The sequence below is a fragment of the Felis catus genome, chromosome C1, assembly GCF_018350175.1.
Source record: "Felis catus isolate Fca126 chromosome C1, F.catus_Fca126_mat1.0, whole genome shotgun sequence".
Taxonomy (NCBI): Eukaryota; Metazoa; Chordata; class Mammalia; order Carnivora; family Felidae; genus Felis; species Felis catus.
In genome coordinates, this window is record NC_058375.1 from 154582694 (window position 1) to 154608852 (window position 26159).

Here is a 26159-nt window from a genome sequence, read left to right on the forward strand (position 1 = left end):
ACCGACTGAGCCACCCAGGCGCCCCTGACGTCTCCTTTTTTTAATATATTTTTATTTTTTTGATTTAAAAAGATTTTTTTTTAACATTTACTTATTATTGAGAGAGAGACACACACATACACACAGAGCATGAGTGGGGGAGGGGCAGAGAGAGGGGGAGACACAGAATCCGAAGCAGGCTCCAGGCTCTGAGCTATCAGTACAGAGCCCGATGCAGGGCTCAAACTCACAAACTGTGAGATCATGACCTGAGCCGAAGTCGGTCGCTCAACCAACTGAGCCACCCAGGTGCCCTTTTTTTATATATTTTTAAATGTTTGTTTATTTTTTAGAGAGAGAGAGACAGAGCGTGAGCAAGGTAGGGGCAGAGAGAGAGAGGGAGACACAGAATCTGAAGCAGGGTTCAGGCTCTGAGCTGTCAGCACAGAGCCCTACATGGGGCTGGAGCCTGACACAGGGCTCAAACACCAGCCATGAGATTATGACTTGAGCCTAAGTCAGATGCCCAACTGACTGAGCCATCCAGCTGCCCCATATATACTACATCTTCTTAATCCATTCATCAGTTGATGGACATTTAGGTTCTTTGCATAATTTGGCTGTTGTTGATAGTGCTGCTATAAACATTAGGGTGCATGTGCCCCTTCAAATCAGCATTTTTGTATCCTTTGGATAAATTCCTAATACACAATTGCTGGGTCATAGGGTAATTTCATTTTTAATTTTTTGAGGAACCTACATATTGTTTTCCAGAGTGGCTGCAACAGTTTACATTCCCATCAACAGTGCAAAAGGGCTCCCCTTTCTCCACATCCTCATGAACATCTCTTGCTTCCTGAGTTGTTAATTTTAGCCATTCTGACAGGTTTGAGGTGGTATCTCATTGTGGTTTTGATTTGTATTTCTCAGGGCATTTCTTCATTGAACCTCAGATATTAGAAAACACCAGATATGAGCCATAAATGTTAGGTGCACAATTCTAAATGATAACATAGATTTATGCCACTGTTATTTTTTATTGTAATTAAAATCATAAACTGGGGTTCTTTAGATGAATGCCACAAGGAATTGATGACGGCAAATAATGTTGCATTTCCAGTAGTATACATGTTCCTAGTCTTCCATAAATTTCACTCACCTTGAATATTTTTCTTAGTGTCTGGGATGGTTCTTTTTGTCCACAGATCAGTCCCAGGTATCACTTGTCATAGCTCAGGTCACTCATAGAACTGGGATCCCACTCAAGTACTGGTATAATAACAGGCTATGCTAGGAGTATCCAACTCAGGTCATGATTACTTCATAGACCCAGAATTCCTGGAATCCTGGAAAATGGCAGTGCCCACAAATCTTGTGTAGACCACCACTGATGTGCCCAGAGGGGCTTGCAGAGGAAGAATAAGAGCCCCTAGATCTTCCTGAGATATATTACCTAGATATTTTTCCTTTACAAAGTTGACTGGGTCTCAGAGTGAGTGCTATTGATCCACAGATCTTAGCACAACTCTTTAAATTCTCTCTCGCATAAGTGCACACACATTTCCTTACACAGGCTCACACAGCCCATGTCCCCAGGTCAAATCTCCAGAAATAGGGTGCTAGGTTGAAATGGTTTCCAGCATCAACTACTGCACATTGTACCCAGAAGTAGCACTGATCCTCAGATGCCCAATCTTGGAACTTTGCTTTGAATATGACTTTCTCTTCCAGAATTATTCTTGCTTTGTGAGGGACTCCTCCCAGGGCTTGACTGGTCTCAGTTAGGGTCAATCCTGTCCATCAAATATATGTTTATATACTTGATTTTCAAACAGGTCAGAGTTTGGGTTCCTTTTTTCCATTACCAAGGGTCCTTTGGCCTCTGTCTAAATTACAGGGTAATTATAGGTATGTAAATTTAGATACTTTTGTTTTTTTCAATAGACTACTTAAATGCCTATGAAAAGTCTTTTATTTATTTGGTTATAAAAGACAATTATGTTTTCAATTTCAATTTTAACAATCAGTGGCCCCAAAATACTTAATCTCTTCCTACAGATTTAGCTGCATATCAAATATATAGCAATCAATTTTTGTATGTATAAAATAGGGAGACTGAACTAGAGAGCAATTTCCTTACTTTTTTTTTATAACAACAAACACTTTTTATTTTTAGGATAAAATTTTAAACCATACCTTAATAGTTAAAAATGACATTTATATAATATAAATTCATCTTCATTAACCAGAAAATTTGAGTTGAGATTATGAATGACATTTATAGACATAGTCAATTCAGCATCTATTTATTTTTAGTATTTTGTTTTAATTGCAAATAATTTTTAAAGTTTTAATTCATTGGACAGATTATAAGCAGGTAGAGATCTGTTAGTATATTTACTTGACCTGCAATCTTAGGATATGTATTTATCATTAACAGAGAAAACAGAAGAAGTTATATTCTGAAATATACCTCAAAATGAGTGCAACAGGTGATAGAAATAATTGTTTCAGTGGTCTTTAGTATGTCATGATTTGAGGGTATAATGTTCTCAACAGAGTTTAAGATACTTAAAATTATACTTAAAATTGAATTTTGAATCAATCTTTCCAAAATTTCTCAAATTCTTCTGCTAACCAAAGTGACTCAATAACCTCTAATATGCTCTATAATTCTTCCTTTTTTTTTTTTTTTTGTAAATGTTTATTGTGAGAGAGACAGTGTGAGCAAATGAATGGGGGAGAGGGCAGAGAGAGCAGGAGAGAGAATCCCAAGCAACCTCCTTGCTGACAGCTCAAGAGCCTGATGTGGAGCTCCATCTCATGAACTGTGAGATTGTGACCTGAGTTGAAATCAAGAGTCAGATGCTCAACTGACTGAGCCACCCAGGTGCCCCTCTAGTTAGCTCTATAATTCTAACCATAATTTGATAAAACTTATGAGTACCACAGATACTCTAGTCTGTTCTAAATCCATGTATCCATGCATATCTGTATAAATATACATAATGTTTAAAGGTAGAAAGAGGCTTCCAGATGTACAATGTTCCTAAGGCATTTTTTTTCCTTAAAGGTTTTGATGTTTTAAGCTTGTATGAACAAAACAGCCTATGTTCTTTACTCAGGCTATTTCTTCATTCAAGTAACCCATTTACAGGTTTTCTATACTACGTATTATTATTGGTTATGGTCTGTGTTCACTTCTGGCTACTGTGGAAATAATACATTAACCACACTTCACAAATTTCTCTATCTCATCTCTAAGGAAAACTTTTCTATTTGTATATGACATATAAAAAAGAATGGAAATTTCATTAATTCCTTAGAGAAAGTGATTATATACATTTTAGTTTGAGAAAATTCAAGGATATAATTGTTGTGAGGATGTCATCACCTTTTAAAATTATTGAACTAATCATTTTAATTTATGGCACTGTAATTTTAAAAACAAGATTTTTCCTAAAAGCCCAAGTAAGGGGCACCTGGGTGGTGCAGTCGGTTAAGCGTCCGACTTCAGCCAGGTCACGATCTCGCGGTCTGGGAGTTCGAGCCCCGCGTCAGGCTCTGGGCTGATGGCTCAGAGCCTGGAGCCTGTTTCTGATCCTGTGTCTCCCTCTCTCTCTGCCCCTCCCCCGTTCATGCTCTGTCTCTCTCTGTCCCCAAAAAAAAAAAATAAATAAACGTTGAAAAAAAAATTAAAAAAAAAAAAGCCTAAGTAAGGTATCTTAAAACCAGGACATATTAATGTTTGATATAATTTTATAATTAAATAGTTTCCTTTAAGCAAATCAAAAAACATAATAAATATTTATCCTGATTGTTATCAATGATTTAGCTATGACATTTTGGTTGTTTTTTCTGGATTTTTGTTTGTCTTTAAGATAATGAAACTCCTGGAGACTGGAAAGTTATTAAAATCTAGTGTAATGCTGATTAATAAGATGGAATTTCCTTAACTTCATTCCCATAGTAATATGTGTTCATTGATTAGAAATTTGCTAATTTCTTCTTCTAGGATGGATATTCTTTCTGCTAAATTATATACAGTCTGATCATTTAGTTCTGTATTTAATGCCTTGTTTATATTCCACGATTCCTATTGATTTTCCTGTGTCACATTATATTTATACCATGTAGTTAGCTTTGTTCTTTGAAAATATAACCTTATGTGACATATTGAGACATGTTTTCTTTTTTAAGGAAAAAATAAGGAGATATCAACTGACTGAAATGATGTTTTCAGAAGCATAGAGTCTTCAGGAAGATACTGGAGTTCATGAGATCTCAAGGTTAGCAGTTCCTACATTATTATTTACATGCTTTTACAGATCTGAAATATAACTGTGTAACTGTTGCAAGTTGTTGCTAATGTGTAATTGGATAATAAGGACACATGTTTACTTAAAATACATATTTTAACAAGATCTCTTCAAAATTAAAAAAAAATCATTTATACCAGAAATATATTGTTTAGTTCAATTGGGGATGGTTAAAAGAAAATATTGTTTCAGTAGAAAATCATTGGTTATTAAAATTTGCTTCGCTTTGGGGCGCCTGGGTGGCGCAGTCGGTTAAGCGTCCGACTTCAGCCAGGTCACGATCTCACGGTCTGTGAGTTCGAGCCCCGCGTCGGGCTCTGGGCTGATGGCTCAGAGCCTGGAGCCTGTTTCCGATTCTGTGTCTCCCTCTCTCTCTGCCCCTCCCCTGTTCATGCTCTGTCTCTCTCTGTCCCAAAAATAAAATTTGCTTCGCTTTTATAAAGGGTAGCACTATTAACATAAAAATATAGGCATCCTTATAAATTTTTTTAATGTTTATTATTGAGAGACAGAGAGAGACAGAGCATGAGCATGGGAGAGACAGAGAGATGGGGAGACACAGAATCCGAAGCAGGCTCCAGGCTCCGAGCTGTAAGCACAGAGCCAGACTCAGGGCTCGAACTCACAAACTGCGAGATCATTACCTGAGCGGAAGTCAGACGCTTAACCGACTGAGCCACCCAGGTGCCCCTAGGCATCCTTATAAAATTTTATTTCTGATTTGATAAAGCATGCACACCTACTTTGCAAACTTTTCATTTATTTTGTATCTTTGGTTGCAACATGTATGCATATATACAAATAGTTTAGAAAGATAGCTAATCATCAATCCTGCTACAATTCTTTGAATCTCATTCCCTGACTTTCCCAAAGTACAGTGAAACAAATTATCCTTTTGTTGAAAAATATGGGCTCAATAAAATGACAGTTCATATGAATGAGCAGAAAGATAGTTGAGGACCTTTTCTATGTTGTTTAGAGTCCTATGTCTGGAAAAGAAAAAAACAAAACAGCTTATTATAATAATAAACTAATGTAAAAATCTTCATTTAGAAGTTTGAATTACAACGTATGTTGAAGTAGTTTATTCTCATGGGATAGCTTGAGAAAGTAGATGATTTCTGCCTTCTTTATTTGGTAAGACCCATTATCAAATATTCATAATTTAAAATGAAAAAGTATTGATGATCTTTTATTTTGATTTCCTTGGTCAGTCTTGTCTTCAACTTCTACATCTTTTCCTCACCCATCCAAGGATATATTCATTCAAAATTCATTTAGGACTTACCACATGCAAGGCAATGGGCTAAGTGCTTTGGTTGTTTCAAGATAAGATGTGGTTCCTGTTTTCAAGAAGTGCCCGACCAATATGTTACTCAGAAATTAATTTTATTATTAACGCAAGCAGTAGGTATGTAAAAAGACAAGCCAGATTTAAAAGACCATGTAATGAATCCTAAAGTGCACTGAGAATTATTTGGGGGATTATTCATATTTTCACATTATGGCTTTTATTGGTCTAGCATGGCGAGAGTTTATACCAATGGAAGTGTTGTTGCACTATTACAGCCCACACCCAACTGACCTTTTGTTAAAGTATCTCTTCAAGTACAACACAAGTAATATGCAATTTTAAGACAGAAGTCACAACTGCAAATTTAATGTTGTAGAAAGTAGTCATGCAAACACCTATGAAAAGAACAAAGGTGAGCATTGCCTACTTGGTAGTTTTTTATTTATTCCAGTACATTTGACTTCTTTATTAAGCTCACCAGAGAGCTAAATCATTTCCCCAATGACCCAGAAAGGCATGTAGGTTAGAAAAGGATTGAATGCTATAAACCTCTGAGGGATCCATATGCAAATAGTAGCTAGATGAGTAAAGAATTTGCAGTGGTGTGGGAGTCCAGACTGCTTGAAATAGAATTGCACAGTACTGTGCTTCTCATGAAAAGCTTTTAAAAAGGTGATTGATACGTGAAGAAATTAAAGCAAATCAAGTAATTAAAAATAGTAAAATTGTTTTTTGAAAAGTCAGTGAAGATAATCTCTTTCTTAATGGTGCCATTAGATTTGCCGTTAGATTGATTTATGTAACAACCACAACCATTCAACAAGTAAGTATTTTTTTAAACTTTATTTATTTTGAGGGGCACCTGGGTGGCTCAGTCAGTTGAGCGTCTGACTTCGGCTCAGGTCATGATCTCACGGTTTGTGAGTTCAGGCCCGCCTCAGGCTCTGTGCTGACAGCTCGGAGCCTGCAGCCTGCTTTGAATTCTGTGTATCCCTCTCTCTCTGCCCCTCCCATGCTCATACTCTGCCTCTCTGTGTCTCTCAAATAAATAAATGTTAAAAAAAAGTTTATTTATTTTGAGAGTGCAGGAGTGTGCATGCGCGGGGGAGGGGCAGAGAGAGAAAATCCTAAGCAGGCTCTGCGCTGTCCCCACGGAGCCCTACACGGGGCTCCATCTCTTCAATCATGAGATCATGACCGGAGCCAAAATCAAGAGTTGTGCACTTAACCAACAGCTACCCAGGCGCTCCTCAGCAAGTATGTTATCAAGTGCCTACGATGTGCATGGGAGGAACAGCAATGAATAAAACACACCAATATTCTCACCATAGTGGAAATTACATTCTAGAGGGTAATAACATATAAGCAATAAAAACCAAAGTTAATTATATATTATGTTAGATGGTCCGAGTGCTATGGAGAAAAAGAAAACAGGAAAGAGAATGTAGAATATAGAGGGGTGGCATTTAAAAAAATTTTTTTTAATGTTTATTAATTTCTGAGAGAGAGAGAGAGAGAGACAGAGAGAGAGAGAGTGAATAGGGGAGGAGCAGAGAGATAGGGAGACAGAATCAGAAGCAGGCTCCAGGCTCTGAGCTGCCAGCAATAGAGCCTGTCACGGGGCACGAACTCACAAGCTGCAAGATTGTGACCTGAGCCGAAGTCAGATGCCCAACCGACTGAGCCACCCAGGCGCCCCTAGAAGGGTGGCATTTTTAAATAAGCCTAATGACTTAGTACTGCATAAACAAGAGAGATAGATACTACATTTGCCCAAATAGTGCCAATTAAAAACAAATATGATGAACTATAACACCTGCTGGTAAGTTTTCTAAATCATCATTTGTTAAGGTAAATGTTGTTGATATATGTAAAATAACTAGTATGTGTCTTCCTTAATTTCACCAGAAAGAGAAGATATATTTTTAAAATGATAATATACTTACTACTTGTACATAAAACATTGTCAAAATGTTTGCAAGAAGCATGCAATTGAATGTGGATTAGTCCAATCACTTACTAAAGTGCTAAAAGCTGTAACTGTTCGTCTGTGTAGGGGAGAAAGTTAATCCCTTTTTTGAATTGAATAAATATAATGAACCTAAAGTAGTTACAGATCTCTATGATAATACATATAGATGACACATGGTGCTAGAAAGTTCTATATCGTTGTCTTTGTTCTTCTATCATTAGTCTTATTATCATTTTAGGAGAGCTCTAAGTACTGAGACTGGAAATGGAGGAGAGTTATTTAAATACCTTCTCATTCCTGTAGTACTAATTTTTAATCTTTTAATTTTTTTCTGAATGTATAGCATATTTTTGTTTACTTTTATTTGTTTTAAAATTTTTTTAATGTTTATTTATTTTTGAGACAGAGACAGAGCATGAACAGGGGAGGGGCAGAGAGAGAGGGAGACACAGAATCTGAAGCAGGCTCCAGGCCTCCGAGCTGTTAGCACAGAGCCCCGAGTGGGGCTTGAACTCACGGACCGTGAGATCATGACCAGAGCTGAAATCGGACACTTAACTGACTGAGGCACCCAGGCGCCCCAAGTAGTACTAATTTTTTAAAAGACACATGTCTTCCTTTGTACATCTGATTTATTAGAAGATATATGAGGTTTGGAAATTAAAATAAATTAGTCTATTTGTGATCTTCAACAAGTGAGCCATCAACTTTCATTTGATGGTAATCTGTTTGGAATTTTCTATGAAACATTATGAAATAGTAAGTGCAGAGCACAGGAATCTGGAAGTGTGTATGGCCCAGATGATCTGTTTGCAATCCATCTGAACTATAGGTGAATGCATCACATAAATTGATATTATCTTAAAAGCCATTCAGTATTGACTTTCCTGTACAGAATTGAAAGGTTTAGCCAATTTGATATGCAGAAAAAGAAGTTAAATCAATTCTTTTTCAGTGTTATTAAGTCAGTGTGAAAAGAATATCTAGCCATCCAAATAAAAAATGGATTAGGAGGTCTCAGACCCTATCAAACTCCTTCAGTATTCCAAAAGGCAGGGATTGTAAATGGTGTATCATGTAAAGGAAATAAATGTTCAGTAGTGTAGTACTAAAGAAATGATGTAGTGAAGGTCACAATTGTTTAGAAGGTCCATTTTAATTAAACCAAACAGAGAGTACGTCTTACATGTGGTGTAGACAGAAGAGACAGTCAGCTCTATGAGTTTGACCTGAAGAGGTAACTGGTATTATCTGTTTTGGGAAAACCAAAAGAAAAGAAAACATGAGAAATGCAAGAACCATGGAAGATTATGGAGAAAACAAGGACTTCTCATGTAACGTCCCCATGTCAGAGATCTATTCCTTCAAACCAGTATTAATCTTCATTGCGTTTATCTGGAAACTTCAAAGGAAAGAGCTATAAAATCTTTTATTTAAGGGTAACTGAAATGCGACTTCAAAAGCAAGTGGAAAATAGCATATGCTTTCTTATAAAAATCCCTTGCTTTCATTCTCCCTGTATTTGCTTTACAAGAGTTTAAGCCAGGAATCCTTTACAAATTTGTACCCCAAATCCAGTTCCCCATGGACTGACTCCTCTATTTTCTCACAAACTACCACCCACAAATGTACATCTTTGAATCTCCCATCATCTGGCATGCCCATGCCCTGGGTGGGTCCTCCTTCTCCACCTTTTTTTCAGTGGTTCTCCAGATATCTACTACCATTCTCATTCTTCCATCATTCTTACAAGTAGTTCAACTATCCCAGGTTTCTCAGCCTCAGCAATACTAACAGTTGGATCAGATAATTCTTTGCTGTGGGTGCTATTTCATGCATTATAAAATGTTCAGTAGCACCCCTGGCACTAGACATCCGGAGTATTACACACACACAAACACACACACACACACACACACACACACACACACACACACACACACCCCGCTTTGGAAAAACCAGAACTGTCTCTAGACATTGCCTAGTGTCCCCTTGGTACAAAATTATCCCAAGATGAGAACCACTTATCAAACCCTAACCTCCACAATCTCAATAGATAACCACTCCATATCAACCACAAAGCCTCCTAACCATCTTCAACATCTTGTTCTCAATTAAAGCTCAATGGAGACACTTTGAATTCCAGCTTCTCGTATTAAAGTGAGACTCACCTCTGACCATCGGGGTGCTTTTAGTTTCCTTTCATTTGCTTATACCTGGCTTTGTATCTAAAATGTGTCTTATGAAATAATGATTGAATGTAAAACAAATTAAAAAAATAAGGGAAAGGAAAAAATAAAGTAAAAACAAGATTAAGTCAGGAGTAAGGTTATAAATAAACCCTTTTCTTTTCACTTCTTTTTCTTTGAATTCAGTCAGACTTGGATCTTTCCATATTCACCAAGTGTTGCTTGAAATTGAGCTTGGACACCAGCAGCTTACTCTCTACATTTCTACAGCCTGTCCTTTCTTACATGGTACCTGCAGCCTTGAATCCAAAGTATAGTGAACCCTCCCTTATACCCAGGCACATGAGTACTACAGGAGCAAATGACCCACTCTGCAGATTTATGGTTTCCTAATCTGAGTTAGTTCCTCAATAGCATCCACTAATCCTTTCCCTATGACCGTGGTCAGACACTATTTCAAAAGTTTATCGCCCCACTCAGGCCATACAATCTCTCCCCTTCATTCTTGGTGCACCTGCTATTTTAACAAGAAAATTGAGGTCATTGTGTGGAAACTACTTGTGCATCCTTGCCATTCCCTCCAGCATCAAACAGCTACATGTATCAACATTCTTTCTTTCCTCCATTCTTAAAGGATCAGGAATCCTCCCTATTCAAGGCACAGCCTGTGTTTGATTTTATTCCCTATCACTGATGCTTTGGCCATTAGTTATTTCCTTTTTGTACTTTATCTTCAATTTTTTTCTTCTTTGTTCACTCTTTTCTTTCAACCTGTATACATTCTTCAAACTTCTATCCAAAAAAAAGTTAATCAGCAAACAAAAGCAAACTGATCTCTCTTCACCAGATTTCACCAGCCCTACTATCCAATTTCTCTCCTCCCCAACCCATTCAAAGTCTCCATACAGCAGTCTACATTCATTATCTCCAATTTCTAAGATCCAGTCACTCCTCAGCACAGTGCGATCTGATTTCTAACCCCATTTAACAGAGCATGCTCTCTCTAAAGGCACAGATGACCTGGCAGCCCGTATCTTGACTGGCTCTCCCAGGGGTATTTGACACTGTTAACTTCATTTTTCTTCTTCCACTCCCTGGGCTGTTGTAACACCCCTCCCTCTTGGTTTGCCTCACACCTTGTAGACCCTTTTGTAAAGGCAGGTTCTCCTTCCTCTGTTCCTTCACAAGGTGAATCATAAAGTGAATCACAAACTCAAATACTGATAAGTGGCCATAGGTAATATAAATGAATGAAATCAGGTAACTAAAAACAATAAACAATGTAGAGGGTAAATAACACACCCATAAAAGTTCTTGACATTTTACTTGTGCTCAAATGACAGTGCTCACCTTATTGTTCATCTGTCCTCCCTGCTGTCCCTGATCAAACCACTCTTATGACTTTAATTACAATGGCAATGACTACAACCTTTACTTGATTAAGCGACAGAATTACATATTACACACACACGTATATCCTATAGGATATAGGATATCAGTGCCTAACAAGGACAACACAAAAACCAATCATCAGAGCAATGGAATGGAATAGAAAGTCTAAAACCTGTCAATTTATACATGCAATCATAAAATGCAACAAAGAAAAGTCAGTTGGGAGGTTCCCCAATGAAAGACTATTAATGCTCCCAAGTATACATAATTAATTAGTGTCTGCTAGAGAAGGCATTTCAAATAGGAGAGGGGGAATGAAGCAGAGACAGACAATGGCTTACTGAATAGAAGATACTAGCACAATATTTTAACTATATGGGGAAAACTATGGTGTGATCTATACATACAATATTAGGTAAATTGTAGATAAGGATTTAAAATATTTAAAATATTATTTTAGGGGTCCCTGGGTAGCTCAGTCAATTAAGCGTCTTACTTAGGCTCAGGTGGTGATCTCACTGTTTGGGAGTTCGAGTCCCACATCAGTCTGTCCACTCTCAGTGCAGACAGAGCCTTTCGGATTCTCTTTCACCCTCTCTCTTTGTCCCTCCTCCGTTTATGCACATGAACGCACATGCTTGCGTTCTCTCTCAAAAATAAATAAACATTAAAAAAAATTAAAATAAAATATTATTTTAAAGTATTTTAAATTACTTTAAATTTTTTCAACACTTAAAACATCATTTAACATTGAATAAATTCAATAGCTTTCAAGAATTTATGTGACTTTGGTTCAGGAAAGAGGTCACTACAAGTTTTTTTCTGTAAAAAGTTCCCACAAGAGCTTTCCAATCATCCTAATGAATTTATATTTTCTCAGTGATATCTAACAACTCTAGATTTTAATAATATTGACCATTTGCATAAATAATGCAAAAAATAAAAAGTGAGAAGTCATTTATTCATTTTTATATTTATAAACAGTAACATTCACTCTTCTCAGTTATAGTTTCACGAGCTTGACAATTGCACAGAGCTGTGTAACCTTTACCACAATCAAGACACAGAACAGTTCCATCACTTCCCAAATTCCCTTGAGCTGCCCCTTGTCAGCTCCCCCCTACCTCCTCCAGTCCCTGGCAACTGACCTGCTCTGTGTCACTGTAGTTTTGCCTTTTCCAGAATATCAAATCAATAGAAACATACAGAATGTAGTCTTTTGCATCTGGCCTTTTGCATTGAGCATAATGCATCTGTAATTCATTGATGCTCTTATGTGTGTCAATAGTTTGCTCCTCATTATTGCTAAGTAGTATTCCATTGTCTGTATGTACCACAGTCTGTTTATCCAATCACTCAATGAAGGACACTTAGGTTGTTTAGTTCTTGGTGTTCTGAATAAAGCTGCAATAAGCATCCCAGTAGAAATTTTTGTGAAAAACTGTTTTCATTTATCATGGGTAAATGCCCTAATGAAATTGTGTATCATGTGTTAAGTATAAGTTTAACTTTCTAAGACACTGTAAAGCTGTGTTCCAGAATGGCTTTTACCATCTTGCATTCCCACCTATAATGTATGAGCATTCACACTTTTCCACACTTTCACCAGCATTTGGTATTGTCAGTTGTTATTTTATTTCAGCCATTCTAATTGTCATTGCAGTTTTTAATTTTCATGCCCATAATGAATAATAATATTGAACAACTTTCCTTGTGCATATTCACACCTATACATTTGTGAAGTGTTTGTTCAAATATTTTGAAATGTTTTGTCCAACATTTTCAAAAGGACTATTTTTTATTTTTTTATTATTATTATTTTTTTCAACGTTTATTTATTTTTGGGACAGAAAGAGACAGAGCATGAACGGGGGAGGGGCAGAGAGAGAGGGAAACACAGAATCGGAAACAGACTCCAGGCTCTGAGCCATCAGCCCAGAGCCCGATGCGGGGCTCGAACTCACGGACTGCGAGATCGTGACCTGGCTGAAGTCAGACGCTTAACCGACTGTGCCACCCAGGCACCCCAAGGACTATTTTTTAGAGCAGTTCTTTTTAGATTCACAACAAAGCTGAGAAGAAAGTATAGAAATTTCACATATATTCCCTGCCCCGACATGTGCATAGCCTCTTCCATTATTTATATCCCCTCCCAGAGTGATACATTTATTATAACTGATGAACCTACACTAACACATTATAATCACTCAAAGTTCATAGTTTACATTACATTTCATTCTTGGTGTTTTATATTTTATGGGTTTGGACAAATGTATAATGACATGTTTCCATCATTATAGTATCATACAGAATATTTTTACTATCCTAAAAAATATTTTGTGTTCTATTTATCCTTCCTTCCCAGCCCCTGGCAACCACTAATTTTTTTTTTTTTTACTGTCTCCATAGTTTTGCCCTTTTCAGAATGTCTTATAGTTAGGGACACCTGGGTGGCCCATTCAGTTGAGAACCTGATTCTTGGTTTCGGCTTAGGTCATGATCTCACTTGTGGGTTCGAACCCTGCACTATCATTACAGGGCCTGTTTAGGATTTCTCTCTCCCTCCATCTCTGCCCCTTCCCTGCTTGGGTTCTGTCAACCTCTCTCAAAAAATAAATAAACATTAAAAAAAAAAGAATGTCTTGGGGTGCCTGGGTGGCTCAGTCGGTTAAACATCTGACTTCGGCTTAGGTCATGATTTCACAATTTGTGAGTTCAAGCCCCACATCCAGCTCTCTTCTGTCAGCACAGAACCTGCTTCAAATCCTCTGTCCCTTCCCCAACTTGCACTCTCTCTGTGTGTCTTAAAACTAAATAAACATTAAAAAAAAGAATGTCATATAGTTGGAATCATATAGTATGTAGACTTACTTCTCAGATTGGCTTCTTTTACTTAATAACATGCATTCAAGTTTTCTCCATGTCGTTTTGTGGCTTGATAACCCATTTCTTCATAGCACTGAAGAATATTTCATTGTCTAGATTTATCACACTTTATTCATTCACCTACTTAAGGGCATCTTGGTTGCTTCTGAATTTTGGCAATTATGAATAAAGCTTCTAGAAACATTCATGTGCAGAATTTTACTTGGACCATAAGTTTTCATCTCTTTGGGTAAATACCAAGAAGTGCAATTGCTAAGTCATGGTGAGAGTAGGTTTAGTTTTTTATAGGAACCCACCAAACTCATTGAAGTTCCTCTACCATTTTGCATTCCCATCAGCAATGAATGAGAATTCCTCTGGCTCCACTTTCTCTCCAGCATTTGGTGTTGTCAGTGTTTTGGATTTTGGCTATCTAATGGGTGTTAATAGTATCTTGTTTTAATTTGTATTTCCCTGATGACATATGATATGGAACATCTTTTCATATTCTCATTTGTCATCTGTGTATCTTCTTTGGTGAGTGAGGTGTCTGTGCAGGTCCTTGGCCATTTTTTAATTGCTTTTTCTTCCTTTTTTGTTAAGCTTTAAAAACTCTTTGTATGTTTTGTTTTGCTCTATTTTTTACTGAGTTGCTTTCTATTGTTGAGTTTTGAGAGTTCTTTATAAATATTTTGGATACAAATCTTGGGAAATGTGAAATTTGCAAACTTTTCCCCTTCTGTGGCTTGTTCTTTGTATTCTTTAATGTTTTTCACAGGAGTAGGGGGGGTTTCCACTTTTATGAAGTCATAATTATCAATTTTTTTCTTTTATGTATTATGGTTTGGTGTTATGTCAATAAACTCTTTGTCTAACCTAAGGTCACAAGGATTTTGACCTGTTCTTCTAAATATTTTATAATTTCATGTTTTACATTTAGGTATATGATTTAATTTTGAGAAAATTTTTGTATAATGTAAACAATTGAGGTTCAGTAGTTCCATATGGACATTCAACTGTTCCCTCACCATTTAAAAAAAAGAACGTCTTTTCCCTATTAAATTGCCTCTGTATTTTTGTCAGAAAGCAGTCATATTTGTTTAGGTCTCTTTCTAACCTCTCTATTCCTACCACTGATATATGTATTTATATGTTTTCCCATTATCACATTGTCTTGATTACTGTAGCTTTATAGTAAGTCTTCAGATCAGATAGTATGCATCCTCTTCTATTTCAAAATTGCTTTGGTATTCTAACCACTTTGCCTTGCCCTATAAATTTTACAATCAGATTGTTGATATCTACAAAAAAATTGATTGGAAAATTCATAGCTATATATTAGAAAATGCTCCCAATTCAACTTACATAAGGAAAGACACTTAAAATATTCACAGCATATGTAAGTACAAATGGTCAATATTATTAAAATATAGAGAGTTGTTAGATATTGCTGAGAAAGTATAAACTTCCTTAGGATGATTGGCAAGATCTTGAGGGAACTTTTTGCAAAAGAAATTCTGGTGACCCCTCAAGTTGAAAATAAAATGTTCAACATAACTAGTAATCAAAGATACTTGATAAATAATGCTCATTTAAACATATAAAACTTTGGGAAATAGTCTAGCGTACTGACAGAAAGCATCATTTTTAAGATCAGACTGAACCTTGAGTTCATTCTCCAATTATTTGTGAAGATTTAAATAAACTTTAAACTTTCTAATGTTCAGACACTTTACCAGTAAAGTAGATATAGAACCTGGCACATTGGAAGCACGCAAATGTGTAGTTATCATCATTATATCCAGTATTGGTGAAGATGTGGAGAAATGAACCATGTCATACTATAGGGATGCATAGGTAAGTTGGTTTAACTTTTCTAGAAGGTAATTTGTTACTATGTATTAAAGGACCTTACTTTTTATATACTCTTTGACCTAGGGATTCTAACTATTTAAAAACCTTATTGAAATAGTCAATTAGGAACACAGAGCTATGTATACAAAGATGTTTACTGACATAATATTTAACATAATGAACATGAGAAACCTCTGCATGCCTGGAAAAAAATGAATGATTTAAATAAATTATTACATATCCACTCAAAATAATATTCTGAGGTGGTTAAAATAAAAGTGTTTCTATAGCATATTTTATTATTGGCAGACTATCTGAAATGTATTAATAGGTGAAAAAGGAGGCTATAAAACAGCTCTCCCAGTGATGCCATTTATGCATGGATCAAAGGATGATTATATAAATGCATATGTGTATATAATAAAACTAGTTATATTGGGGTGGTTAAGTGTAGATTTAATTTATTGTCTTCTTGGTGTTTTTTGGTAGTCTCCAAATTTCCTCAAAATACATATTATTATAAAAAAAGATAATTCCAAATAGGGAATATGAAGGGATAGAAAATCATAAGCTACATAAAAAGATAAATAGGCAACTACTTAAAAACATTATTTCATAGATGACAGTGAGGGGTGATTACTTTTATTATTGAAGGACATTCACAAATTAATAAGATCATCAATAAGACTCCAGTGAAAATATGGGCTAAAAGAAATGAAACAACTTATATAAAAAAAGAAATATAAAGAGCTAATAAACATATTAAAAAGTTCATCTTCAACAGTACTCAGGGGCACCTGGGTGGCTCAGTCTATTAAGCATCCGACTTCGGCTCAGGTCATGATCTCACAGTTCGTGAGTTTGAGCCCCGCGTCTGGCTCTGTGCTGACAGCTCAGAGCCTGGAGCCTGCTTCGGATTCTGTGTCTCCTTCTCTCTGACCCTCCCCTGTTCATGCTCTGTCTCCCTCTGTCTCAAAAATAAATAAACGTTAAAAAAAAACAGTACCCAAAGAAATGGGAATAAAATGTTGTAATATTATATCTATCAAATGAGCAAGATTTTTTATTGCATATCTGTTTCACTGTCATATACTATTGATGGAAATAGGTTAGTAGCAAAATATGTGAAGGAACTTCCATATGCTTATGCTTTTGTATCTTAAACAACCAGTAGATTTCTAGACAAATGGAAATATATCCTATAATTCTATATAATTATTTGAAATATTGAAAATAACATACACATCCAATATTAGAGTTTTTTAAAACCTTGTGGTACATCCAGAAGATTACACAGCTACTAAAATTTCATTTATAAGAGAAATGTCATTAAATATGACATTTGTTAGGATATGTTAGATGAGAAAAATAGACATAAAAAAGCAGAGATAATTATTATATATACACAAAGGAGCATTAAAGTAAATAAAAGACTGGGAGAACTTAAACCAAATGATTTACAAATATTTTGTGTAAATATTATAAATATTGTTTGAAATACAAAAATTTCCTTTCAAAAGTAAAGTAAGTAATTTGCTCTTTTTAATTCATTACTATAATTTTGTTTATAATTTTTAAAAATTTTTTTAATGTTTATTTATTTTTGAAAGAAAGACAGAGACAGAGTGTGGGCAGAAGAGTGGCAGAGAGAGAGGGAGACACAGAATCTGAAGCAGGCTCCAGGCTCTGAGCTGTCAGCACAGAACCCGATGTGGGGCTTGAACTCACGAACCATGAGATCATGACCTGAGCCAAAGTTAGTCGCTTAACTGACTGAGCCACCCAGGCACCCCAAATGTTTATGATTTTTATGTAAATCTTAAAGAAGAATCTGCGTATCTCCTCCTTGCCCCAAATCTTTTCCTGCTACTGTGTTCACCATCTCAGTTAAAAATAGCCAGTCATCTACGTCAGGAAACTGCAGAGTAACTAAGATTATTCCTTTTCACTCATCAGCCACTTCCAGAAAACCACGATTGAATTCTACAGAGTTTTTTCCGCGTGCTACTTCTCATCCCCTTGTGAGAGCTGCATTGCCCTGCTTTGTGTTGCTCTTCATCTCATCTGTGGTAGTTTACTGATGAGTATCCCTGATTCCGTTTGTGTCTCTTCCCATCCATTCTCAATACAGCTGCCCAGAGGTGCAATCTGAAACAAGTATCTGACCATGACCTTCAGTCACCCTCTTAAATCTCTTCAAAGATTTCCCATACTTTGATAGGATCCAAGCTATTTGTGTCTGTTACCTGGCTTCTGCTTCCTCAGTATCTTTGCTCACCATGCTCAACGTGGGTTCTACATTTCATCAGTCCTGAACTTTTTCATGGTCACCTCCATGTTTCAGGAGGTGACCCTATGCCTTTATGTAGATGCTTATTCTGGCTGGAATGCTCTTCTTTCCACCCTCTTCTCCCCCACTTAAAAAAAAAAAATTAAGCTCTATACCCAATGTAGGGCTTAACTGGGGCTCCAGCTCAGGACCCTGAGATCAAGAGTCCAAGCTGTACCACCTGAGCCAGCCAAGGCATCCCCTTCTCCCTTTTCTTTGCATCACTATCTCCTCTTTATACAGAAAGGCTTAGATCTAGTGACTCTTCCATGAAGTATTTCCGTGTTCTAGTGCCTTGTATTAATGTCTATCAGATAATTGACCACTTTATTCAAATTATTTATTTACATGTTATTCTCCCCTCAAGACCAGTGAGCTCCAAATTCTAATGCATATAGCCTATGGGGTGAGCAAGAAGATCTGTTGAGAAGCAAAGTAAAAATAGTTGTATCTGTATTTATCTTTCTTTATCATTTCTAACTTCTATGTCTAAACATTCATATAGTTTAGATAATATATTTTTACAGTAATATATTATATTACATGTAAATACATATACATGCATATATACGTATATAGGAGAAACATACATGCAGAAACTTTTTTTTGTTTTACTAGTGGAGATGTATGATTTAAAATGCTTGAAGACCATTGTTCTGAAGCTTCTCAAGGGCAAGGAATACATCTTATTTATCCAGAGCATATAGCAAAACGTTGGGCACATATACACTCTCTGTTGAACTTTACTGAAATTAACATTTTAGCAAGCTTTTATCCACATTTCTAAAGTTAGTAGTAAAGTTATTTAAAATTTGGTTTGGGGTGCTTGGGTGGCTCAGTCACGCGACTGAGCATCCAACTTCGGCTCAGGTCATGATCTCCCAGTCCGTGAGTTCGAACCACACATTGAGCTCTGTGCTGACAGCTCAGGACCTGGAGCCTGCTTGAGATTCTGTGTCTCCCTCTGTCTGCCCCTCCCCTACTCATGCCTCTGTCTCTCTCTCTCAAAAGTAAATAAACATTAAAAAAATTTTTTTAATTTGGTTTAAGGTGGAAAATTGTCTCATTTACTGTATGAGAGCTAGAGGGAACTTAAAAGAGAAAATAGAAAGCAACAGAGGAAAAAGTCCATGTTAAAGTAACTTTCGTGATTGCAAATATTTTTTAAATCATGAGTAATAATAAAGTTTTAACAGATACATACATGCTTACAGTTTTTCAAAAGTAGCTAAAATACAACAGTGTTAAAGACGAGAAGATCTATGGGGATTTACCAAAGGGAGTATACATTTTTAAAGCAAATGAAATTTTGAGAATAGAGTATGTTTGTTGACCCCAACTCTACAAGCTCAGAACTCAAGTCCTTTAAAATTCTTTTACAAGGAGCTGCCTAATTTATACAATATTTATGTATGCAGGGAGATATCTGCCAATCAGTTCCAATACTAATCTGATAGAAGAACCCAAAGTCTAAACCACAGAGAATTCCACTCAAATAAATATGATTATCTTATAGTTAATGACTCTGTTAATTTTAATAAATTAGAGTTCTAGTTATACATAATTCCAGGCAACAAGTGTAGGAGCAATAGAATGAAAAGTCAACTTTGCGGTTTGTATAAGGACAAATGGATACATAAATGAATGAATAAACTATTTACAGGCTGTGTTTTGGTGTTGTTTCCAGGGTAAATTTGAAAGTATATATCTAAATATAACATAAGATATTGGAAACAAATTTTTCTCTTCTGATTAGTTTTCAAGAAACATTTTATGAACATGATGAATTTGGAAGCCCTCATGGATTTTTTTTTCCTATACAATATTGAAGCTCTATGTTTTCCTGCCCCCTCCTTTATTTTAAGCAGAGCAGATTCTAATTTAATTATTTAAGTTTTTAACATCAAGCCCAAAATAAGCATCTAAAACTTTGTGTTACTCTTCAAAGATTCTGTCCTATTCTAAGGCATACTTTCTCTGAAGCAATGTTATTTTTATCCCACTCATGATTACCTTTAAGAATCAAAAGAAATGAATTTATGGTATGAGATAGTTCTCATATGGCCTCATGTATTAGAAAAAATAAAACTAACAGATGGAACCTATTTCAGAACACCTAAAAAAATCCTTTAGTTTTAAAGTTCTTTTTATTTTCCAAAATGATTTTTAAAAGAGGATTGGGGCGCCTGGGTGGCTCAGTCGGTTAAGCGTCCGACTTCGGCTCAGGTCATGAACTTATGGTTCGTGAGTTCGAGCCCCACGTCAGGCTCTGTGCTGACAGCTCAGAGCCTGGAGCCTGCTTCGGATTCTGTGTCTCCCTCTCTCTCTGCCCCTCCCCTGCTCATGCTCTGTCTCTCTCTGTCTCAAAAATAAATAAACATTAAAAATTTTAAAAAGGATAATATGTATTTTGAGCACAAACAGTTAAGGAACAGTTTTAAACACAGGTTTTATTTCCAGTTGTCAGTATCATATAACAATTTCTTTTACACCCAGCAGACTATGGCAGCTTTACCTTTTTTCTTAAATATAAATTGGAAGTGTTGAGAAAATGGCTGTAATTTTATGCTTTATTTTATCTCTAGGTCTTTTATTTTTCAGGTCTAAAGAAAGAAATATGGCATAAATAACAGCCCAAAATACAAAAGTACAATTAGAATTACTACTGACTCATTTCCAAACTCTCTTTAATCATCATCATCCTCATGTCAGACTGGCAGACTGAGGAACATTCTGCTTTGAAATCTTTTTCTTTTTTTTTTTTTCTTTTTTCTTTTTCTTTTTTTTTTTCTTTTTTCTTTTTTTTTTTTTTTTTTTTTTGGTGCATCCTGTAGCAATGGGAATCCTTTACTTGGCTTTCTCTACTTGACAGTCTCATCAGGGTAAAGGGCATAACTAAGTGCTAAGAGAGGCCAAGCTGCTTCATGCTTACATTCTGTGCTCTGTGTTGAAACTTGCCGAAGTTTATTGATGCAGTGGGACTAGAAAAATGAGAACAGAGCCAATTTTCTCTATGGCCTTCACCCTTTCTCCCAGACCACAAGATAACCACCATTATCAAAAAGAAACTAGAATTTTCCTCTTCTGTTTTTTGTCAAGCTAAAATAATGGGATTTCTTTTTTCTTCCCAAGTATGTTTTATGAGGTTAAATATCAATCTTAGCAGGATATTGCTTATATTCAGAACAAGTGGTGTATTTTCTTTTCTTCTATTCCTGATATGTGAATAATATATGTATTAAAATAATCTTATATTTAAAGTTAAAGATTTTATACCAACTTGCAAAAGTTAGAAAATTGTGCTTATGAACGAGCAAAGTATAAGATCATATTTTTTTATTGTTTTCAACATATCTACCATAAAATATTTTGTTGATAAAATCAATACAAGATACAATAAATCCTAAATCTAGGGGAGAATAGTTCTTCTCATAACTATAAAATTTGAGGAAAAATATAAAGAAAGAAAATAAGGTTAAAATGTATATAGTAAAATTAATGATCTCATCAAAGATTATACTACTTTCTCTAGTCAAGGAAGGTCTTGCTTTAAAATTTAAAGAATCAAGGGGCGCCTGGGTGGCGCAGTCGGTTAAGTGTCCGACTTCAGCCAGGTCACGATCTCGCGGTCCGTGAGTTCGAGCCCCGCGTCGGGCTCTGGGCTGATGGCTCAGAGCCTGGAGCCTGTTTCCGATTCTGTGTCTCCCTCTCTCTCTGCCCCTCCCCCGTTCATGCTCTGTCTCTCTCTGTCCCAAAAATAAATAAACGTCGAAAAAAAAATTTTTTTTTAAAAATTTAAAGAATCAAAATGAGGTGTATTCCATTAAGACAAGGGCTGAATAAAGATATATTTTGTTTGGCCATTATAGGTCCCCCCCCCCCCCGCCCCCAGTTACATTTGCTGAGTTTCCACAACTTCCTCTTTTCTTACTCTGTGCCATTTCACATACTTCGTTATCTGTGTGGCCCTGAAGTCATCTGAGTTTGTCTTAGCTTTAAAAAATTGTTAATATGTGTTTTCAAAAACACTGACAAATGTGTTACATATTATTGGTAGACATGTAAATTTTTTACAGTGCTTTACAACACAGTATTTACTAAAGCATTAATTCCTTCAAGTCTTCTATCTCTCTGAAGTTACTGTACAGAAACACTCTTATGAGTGCATAAAGGATATTCACTCATACATTGATGAAATTAAAAATCGGAAACTTTCCAAATACCTGTCAATAAGGTATTAGTTTAATAATTATAGTAAGTCCATATAATGAAATATTAGAGAGCTCTTTAGTAAAAGAATCAAGCAGTCTTAATATACATTGAAATGAAAAGATTTTGAGTAAACATTAATTAAAAAGTGGCAAAATATTTTCATATTTCTATGAAAAATGATCTCATATTAAAACAATGATGCATTAGTATATTGCTAATATTTACCAAACCAATAATGGTAGCTATCTTTGACAGGGTGGGTGGAATTTTAATAGACTTCTTATATTCTATACCCATAGTTCTGTAATATTTAAATTAGTAAAGCAAGCAAATAAGACACATAATTAAAATCTAAACTTTAGAATCCCAAACAGTGAAATTTTCTATAAAAAATTATCAGATACACAAATTATTTTCCTATATTTAAACACGTGGCAGATGGGACCCTTGCATGGTTCAATGGGTCAACTCCTGATCTCAGTTTAGATCTTAATTTCAGCATCGTGAGTTCAAGTCCTGTGTTGGGCCCCACTGGGTGTGAAACCTACTTTAACAAAAACAAGGGACACCCAGGTGGCTCAGTCGATTAAGCAGCCAACTCTTGATTTCAGTTCAGGTCATGATCTCACAGTTCCTGGGTTCAAGCCCCACATTGGGGTCCATGCTGGCAGTATGGAGCCTGCTTGGGATTCTCTCTCCGCAACCCCCCTTGCCCCTTCTCCACTTGTGCTCTCTTTCTCTCTCTCAAAATAAATAAACTTAAAAATATATATAAAAATTGGGGCGCCTGGGTGGCTCCATCGGTTAAGCGTCCGACTTCAGGTCATGATCTTGCAGTTGGTGAGTTCAAGCCCCGCATCGGGTTCTATACTGACAGCCTAGAGTCTGGAGCCTGCTTCGGATTCTGTGTCTCCCCATCTCTCGGCCCCTCCCCTGCTCATGCTCTGTCTCTCTGTCTCTCAATAATAAATAAATGTTACAAAAAAAAATTTTTAATATAAATAAACAACCAAAACCAAGCCTGTGGCAGAGCTTGGCTATTGATACAATAAGAATAATGGTATATAATATGGTTCAAATTGTAAACAATCCTTGGGTTATGTTTACCAGATTTTGTTACTTTTTGTCTTCTTATTTAAATGAATCAAATGCATTTTTAGAGATACAGGTAAGTTGTTAAATTTTAACTCATTCTTAGGAAGAAGAAAAACATTAAATATTTAGAGACATATTTTTCATAGACATAAGAAGAGAAACATGTTTGGAGCTTCATTAAAAGTGTTGTGCTGGGGACCAGGCCGATTCTAAGTGCTTTAGACATTTCTTTGCCTGACTCACACTTTAAAATTCTGTAATAACCTGTTTTGGAAAGAAAGAAAAAGTGTAATCCTCCTACTGTTGAGGAGAAAAAGTTGTCATCTCTGACTTAATCATGAACTAGGCAGTAGTTGCAAAATAAACTTTACAAAATTTAGGTGCCCTGTCCTTGTAAACCATTTGGTCTAAAAATGGACAGATGACATACAATATGACCTTCCAGTCATCAAGGTAGAATCAAGAGTGAGGCAAGCTTGCATGCAGGAAGAGGAATTTGTATGCTAGCCTTGGAAAATTTTATTTCTGACCTGATCTCACTGACAGGTTTATTGCCATGATGAGGGAAAATTAAAACCTTGCTGGCCTAGAGAGGAACTTGAAAAGAAAGAGGGGATCAGAGTCTGGAAAATGAGATCATGGCTTGGACTATTGTCGTCATTATCAACAGCAAACATATACTGAGAACCCACCAGATGAAAGGCATTGAATTAAGCGTGGTGAGCCTAATGTTATAAAACCCATATGAGAAGCTGACAGAATGATATATATTTACACAGTTGATTTAATGGTGTATTTAGTTATTCTAGGCATCATCAGAATTGGTAACATTTGAACATTTCTGTCTCGCATGACTCCTCAGAAAAATGCCCACAAGAAGTTTGCATGTAAAATCAGAGATTCATTTCTTCCATAGATCCCTGGTTTTACTTCAAAATGCATTTTTTTAGGTTAACACTACACAGAGAAAAGACAATCTGGTTTTGAACTCTAAGGTATATGCACATTTGTATGCCAGTAATAAGCTTCCAAAATTTATTTTCAATAAATCTTAAACAAATATGTCAATACAATCTTTCTGAGAGTGTCAGTTTAAACACAAAGTGTCATATATTCTAGCTGCTTGTCAAATGGTAGTAGTTTTGCTGTTGTTGTTGTTTTAATATTGTTAGTTCAAGACAGGAAGCCTCAAAGTATTAAAATGCCAATTCATTTGACCTCAAATAACTCTTATCTATTTATTATTAACCATGTTTAAGCAGATTTCTTCAAAATGCATCTGGGTATTCTCTTTACTCCTTTCCTAAGAGTCAATGACTAAAGTTTCTTCAGTGTTGCTATAAATTAAAGCTGAATATAGTTTTCATGCGATTCTACCCATCAATGAACATGCCAATATCCAATGACCACATGAAAACCATACTTTATGATTGAAAGTATTGGTTCTGTCAGGTGACAAATAGATAACTGTCTTTAAGACTTAACATATTTTTCTAGGCATTTGTTGATCTTGCCTTTATGAAATTACTCTTAAAATTCCTAGAATATGTAAGGTTAAACATGTGTCGGGGCGCCTGGGAGTCTCTATGGGTAAATTAAGCATCCAGCTCTTGGTTTTGGCTCAGGTCATGATCTCACAGTTTGTGAGATGAAACCCTGTGTCAGGTTCTGTGTGGCACAAAGCCTGCTTGGGATTCTCTCTCTCTCTCTCTCTCTCTCTCTCTCTCTCTATATATATATATATATATATATGAACTTTAAAAAACCATGTATCAAGCCCTTCTAATCAATATAGTGAGCAGAAATGTGTATATGTGTATCAGATTGTTTGAGCTCTGATTCTGTCATAAAGACACTGATGTAAACACAGGTTCTGGCAGTATCTGCTCATCCTTCCAAAAGTGAATCATGAGCCACTATATGCAATTCTTTCATGTTTGTTAGTTTTGGACACATTAAATGTTATATCATAGGAGAACAAGATTTTAAATTACATTTTTAATTAAATAAATGAGTAAATAATATGCATTAAGATCTGCCATAAGACTATACGTTGTCGCACTGGGTACAGCTATTATTTCCATATTGTATCAGATATATGGCAGTCCCTAAGGGAAATTGAAAACAGGATATATAAAGTGAACAATCAAACAGGAAGCTGCCTTTCCCTTTCCTCTCTGTCTCAATGCACCCTCCAAAAGGACTATCCATTGCGGTTCATACATCTAGTTTTCACATCGCTCTATCGTCTCTGCTGCCCAGGACAGAAGATAAATTGACTTCTTCAAATGTCAGGAAAGAAGGACAGTGGATAACAAACCTGACTGTTAACTGACACATTCAATTCCATGCTGCTTTTTCGTATTTGTGGAAGAGGGACAAAGAAAGGGGGAGAGTAACCACTTACTGAGTGCCGGTGGGTTTACAGATTCTGACTTGGTGAATACTGGGCTTTAGGGATTTGTTGCCTATACAGCAAGGACATTCAGAGACTGAAAAACAGGAGACCAAAGGCATTCTGTTAATGCCAGAAACTTCACCTTGAATTTTCCAAAAGAGAATATCCCTGGATCCCAGTGTATAATGAATCTTATTTAACTGCTCTATTACATCAATGTTGTGTTATGAGTAGCTGAAGGAAATAGTTTTTTTCGTCACC

At 36.0% G+C, this 26159-nt stretch overlaps 1 protein-coding gene across 1 annotated transcript in view; it reads left to right on the top strand.

Moving 5' to 3' along the window:
• CSRNP3 (cysteine and serine rich nuclear protein 3) overlaps positions 1 to 26159 on the top strand; it is a 212332-nt gene that overhangs the window by 42709 nt on the left and 143464 nt on the right. The window contains exon 3 of the mRNA XM_023259415.2: positions 4180 to 4268. Within this exon, the coding sequence (XP_023115183.2) occupies positions 4256 to 4268 (13 nt within the window). The 5' untranslated portion in view covers positions 4180 to 4255. The remainder of the gene's footprint in view (positions 1 to 4179; positions 4269 to 26159) is intronic.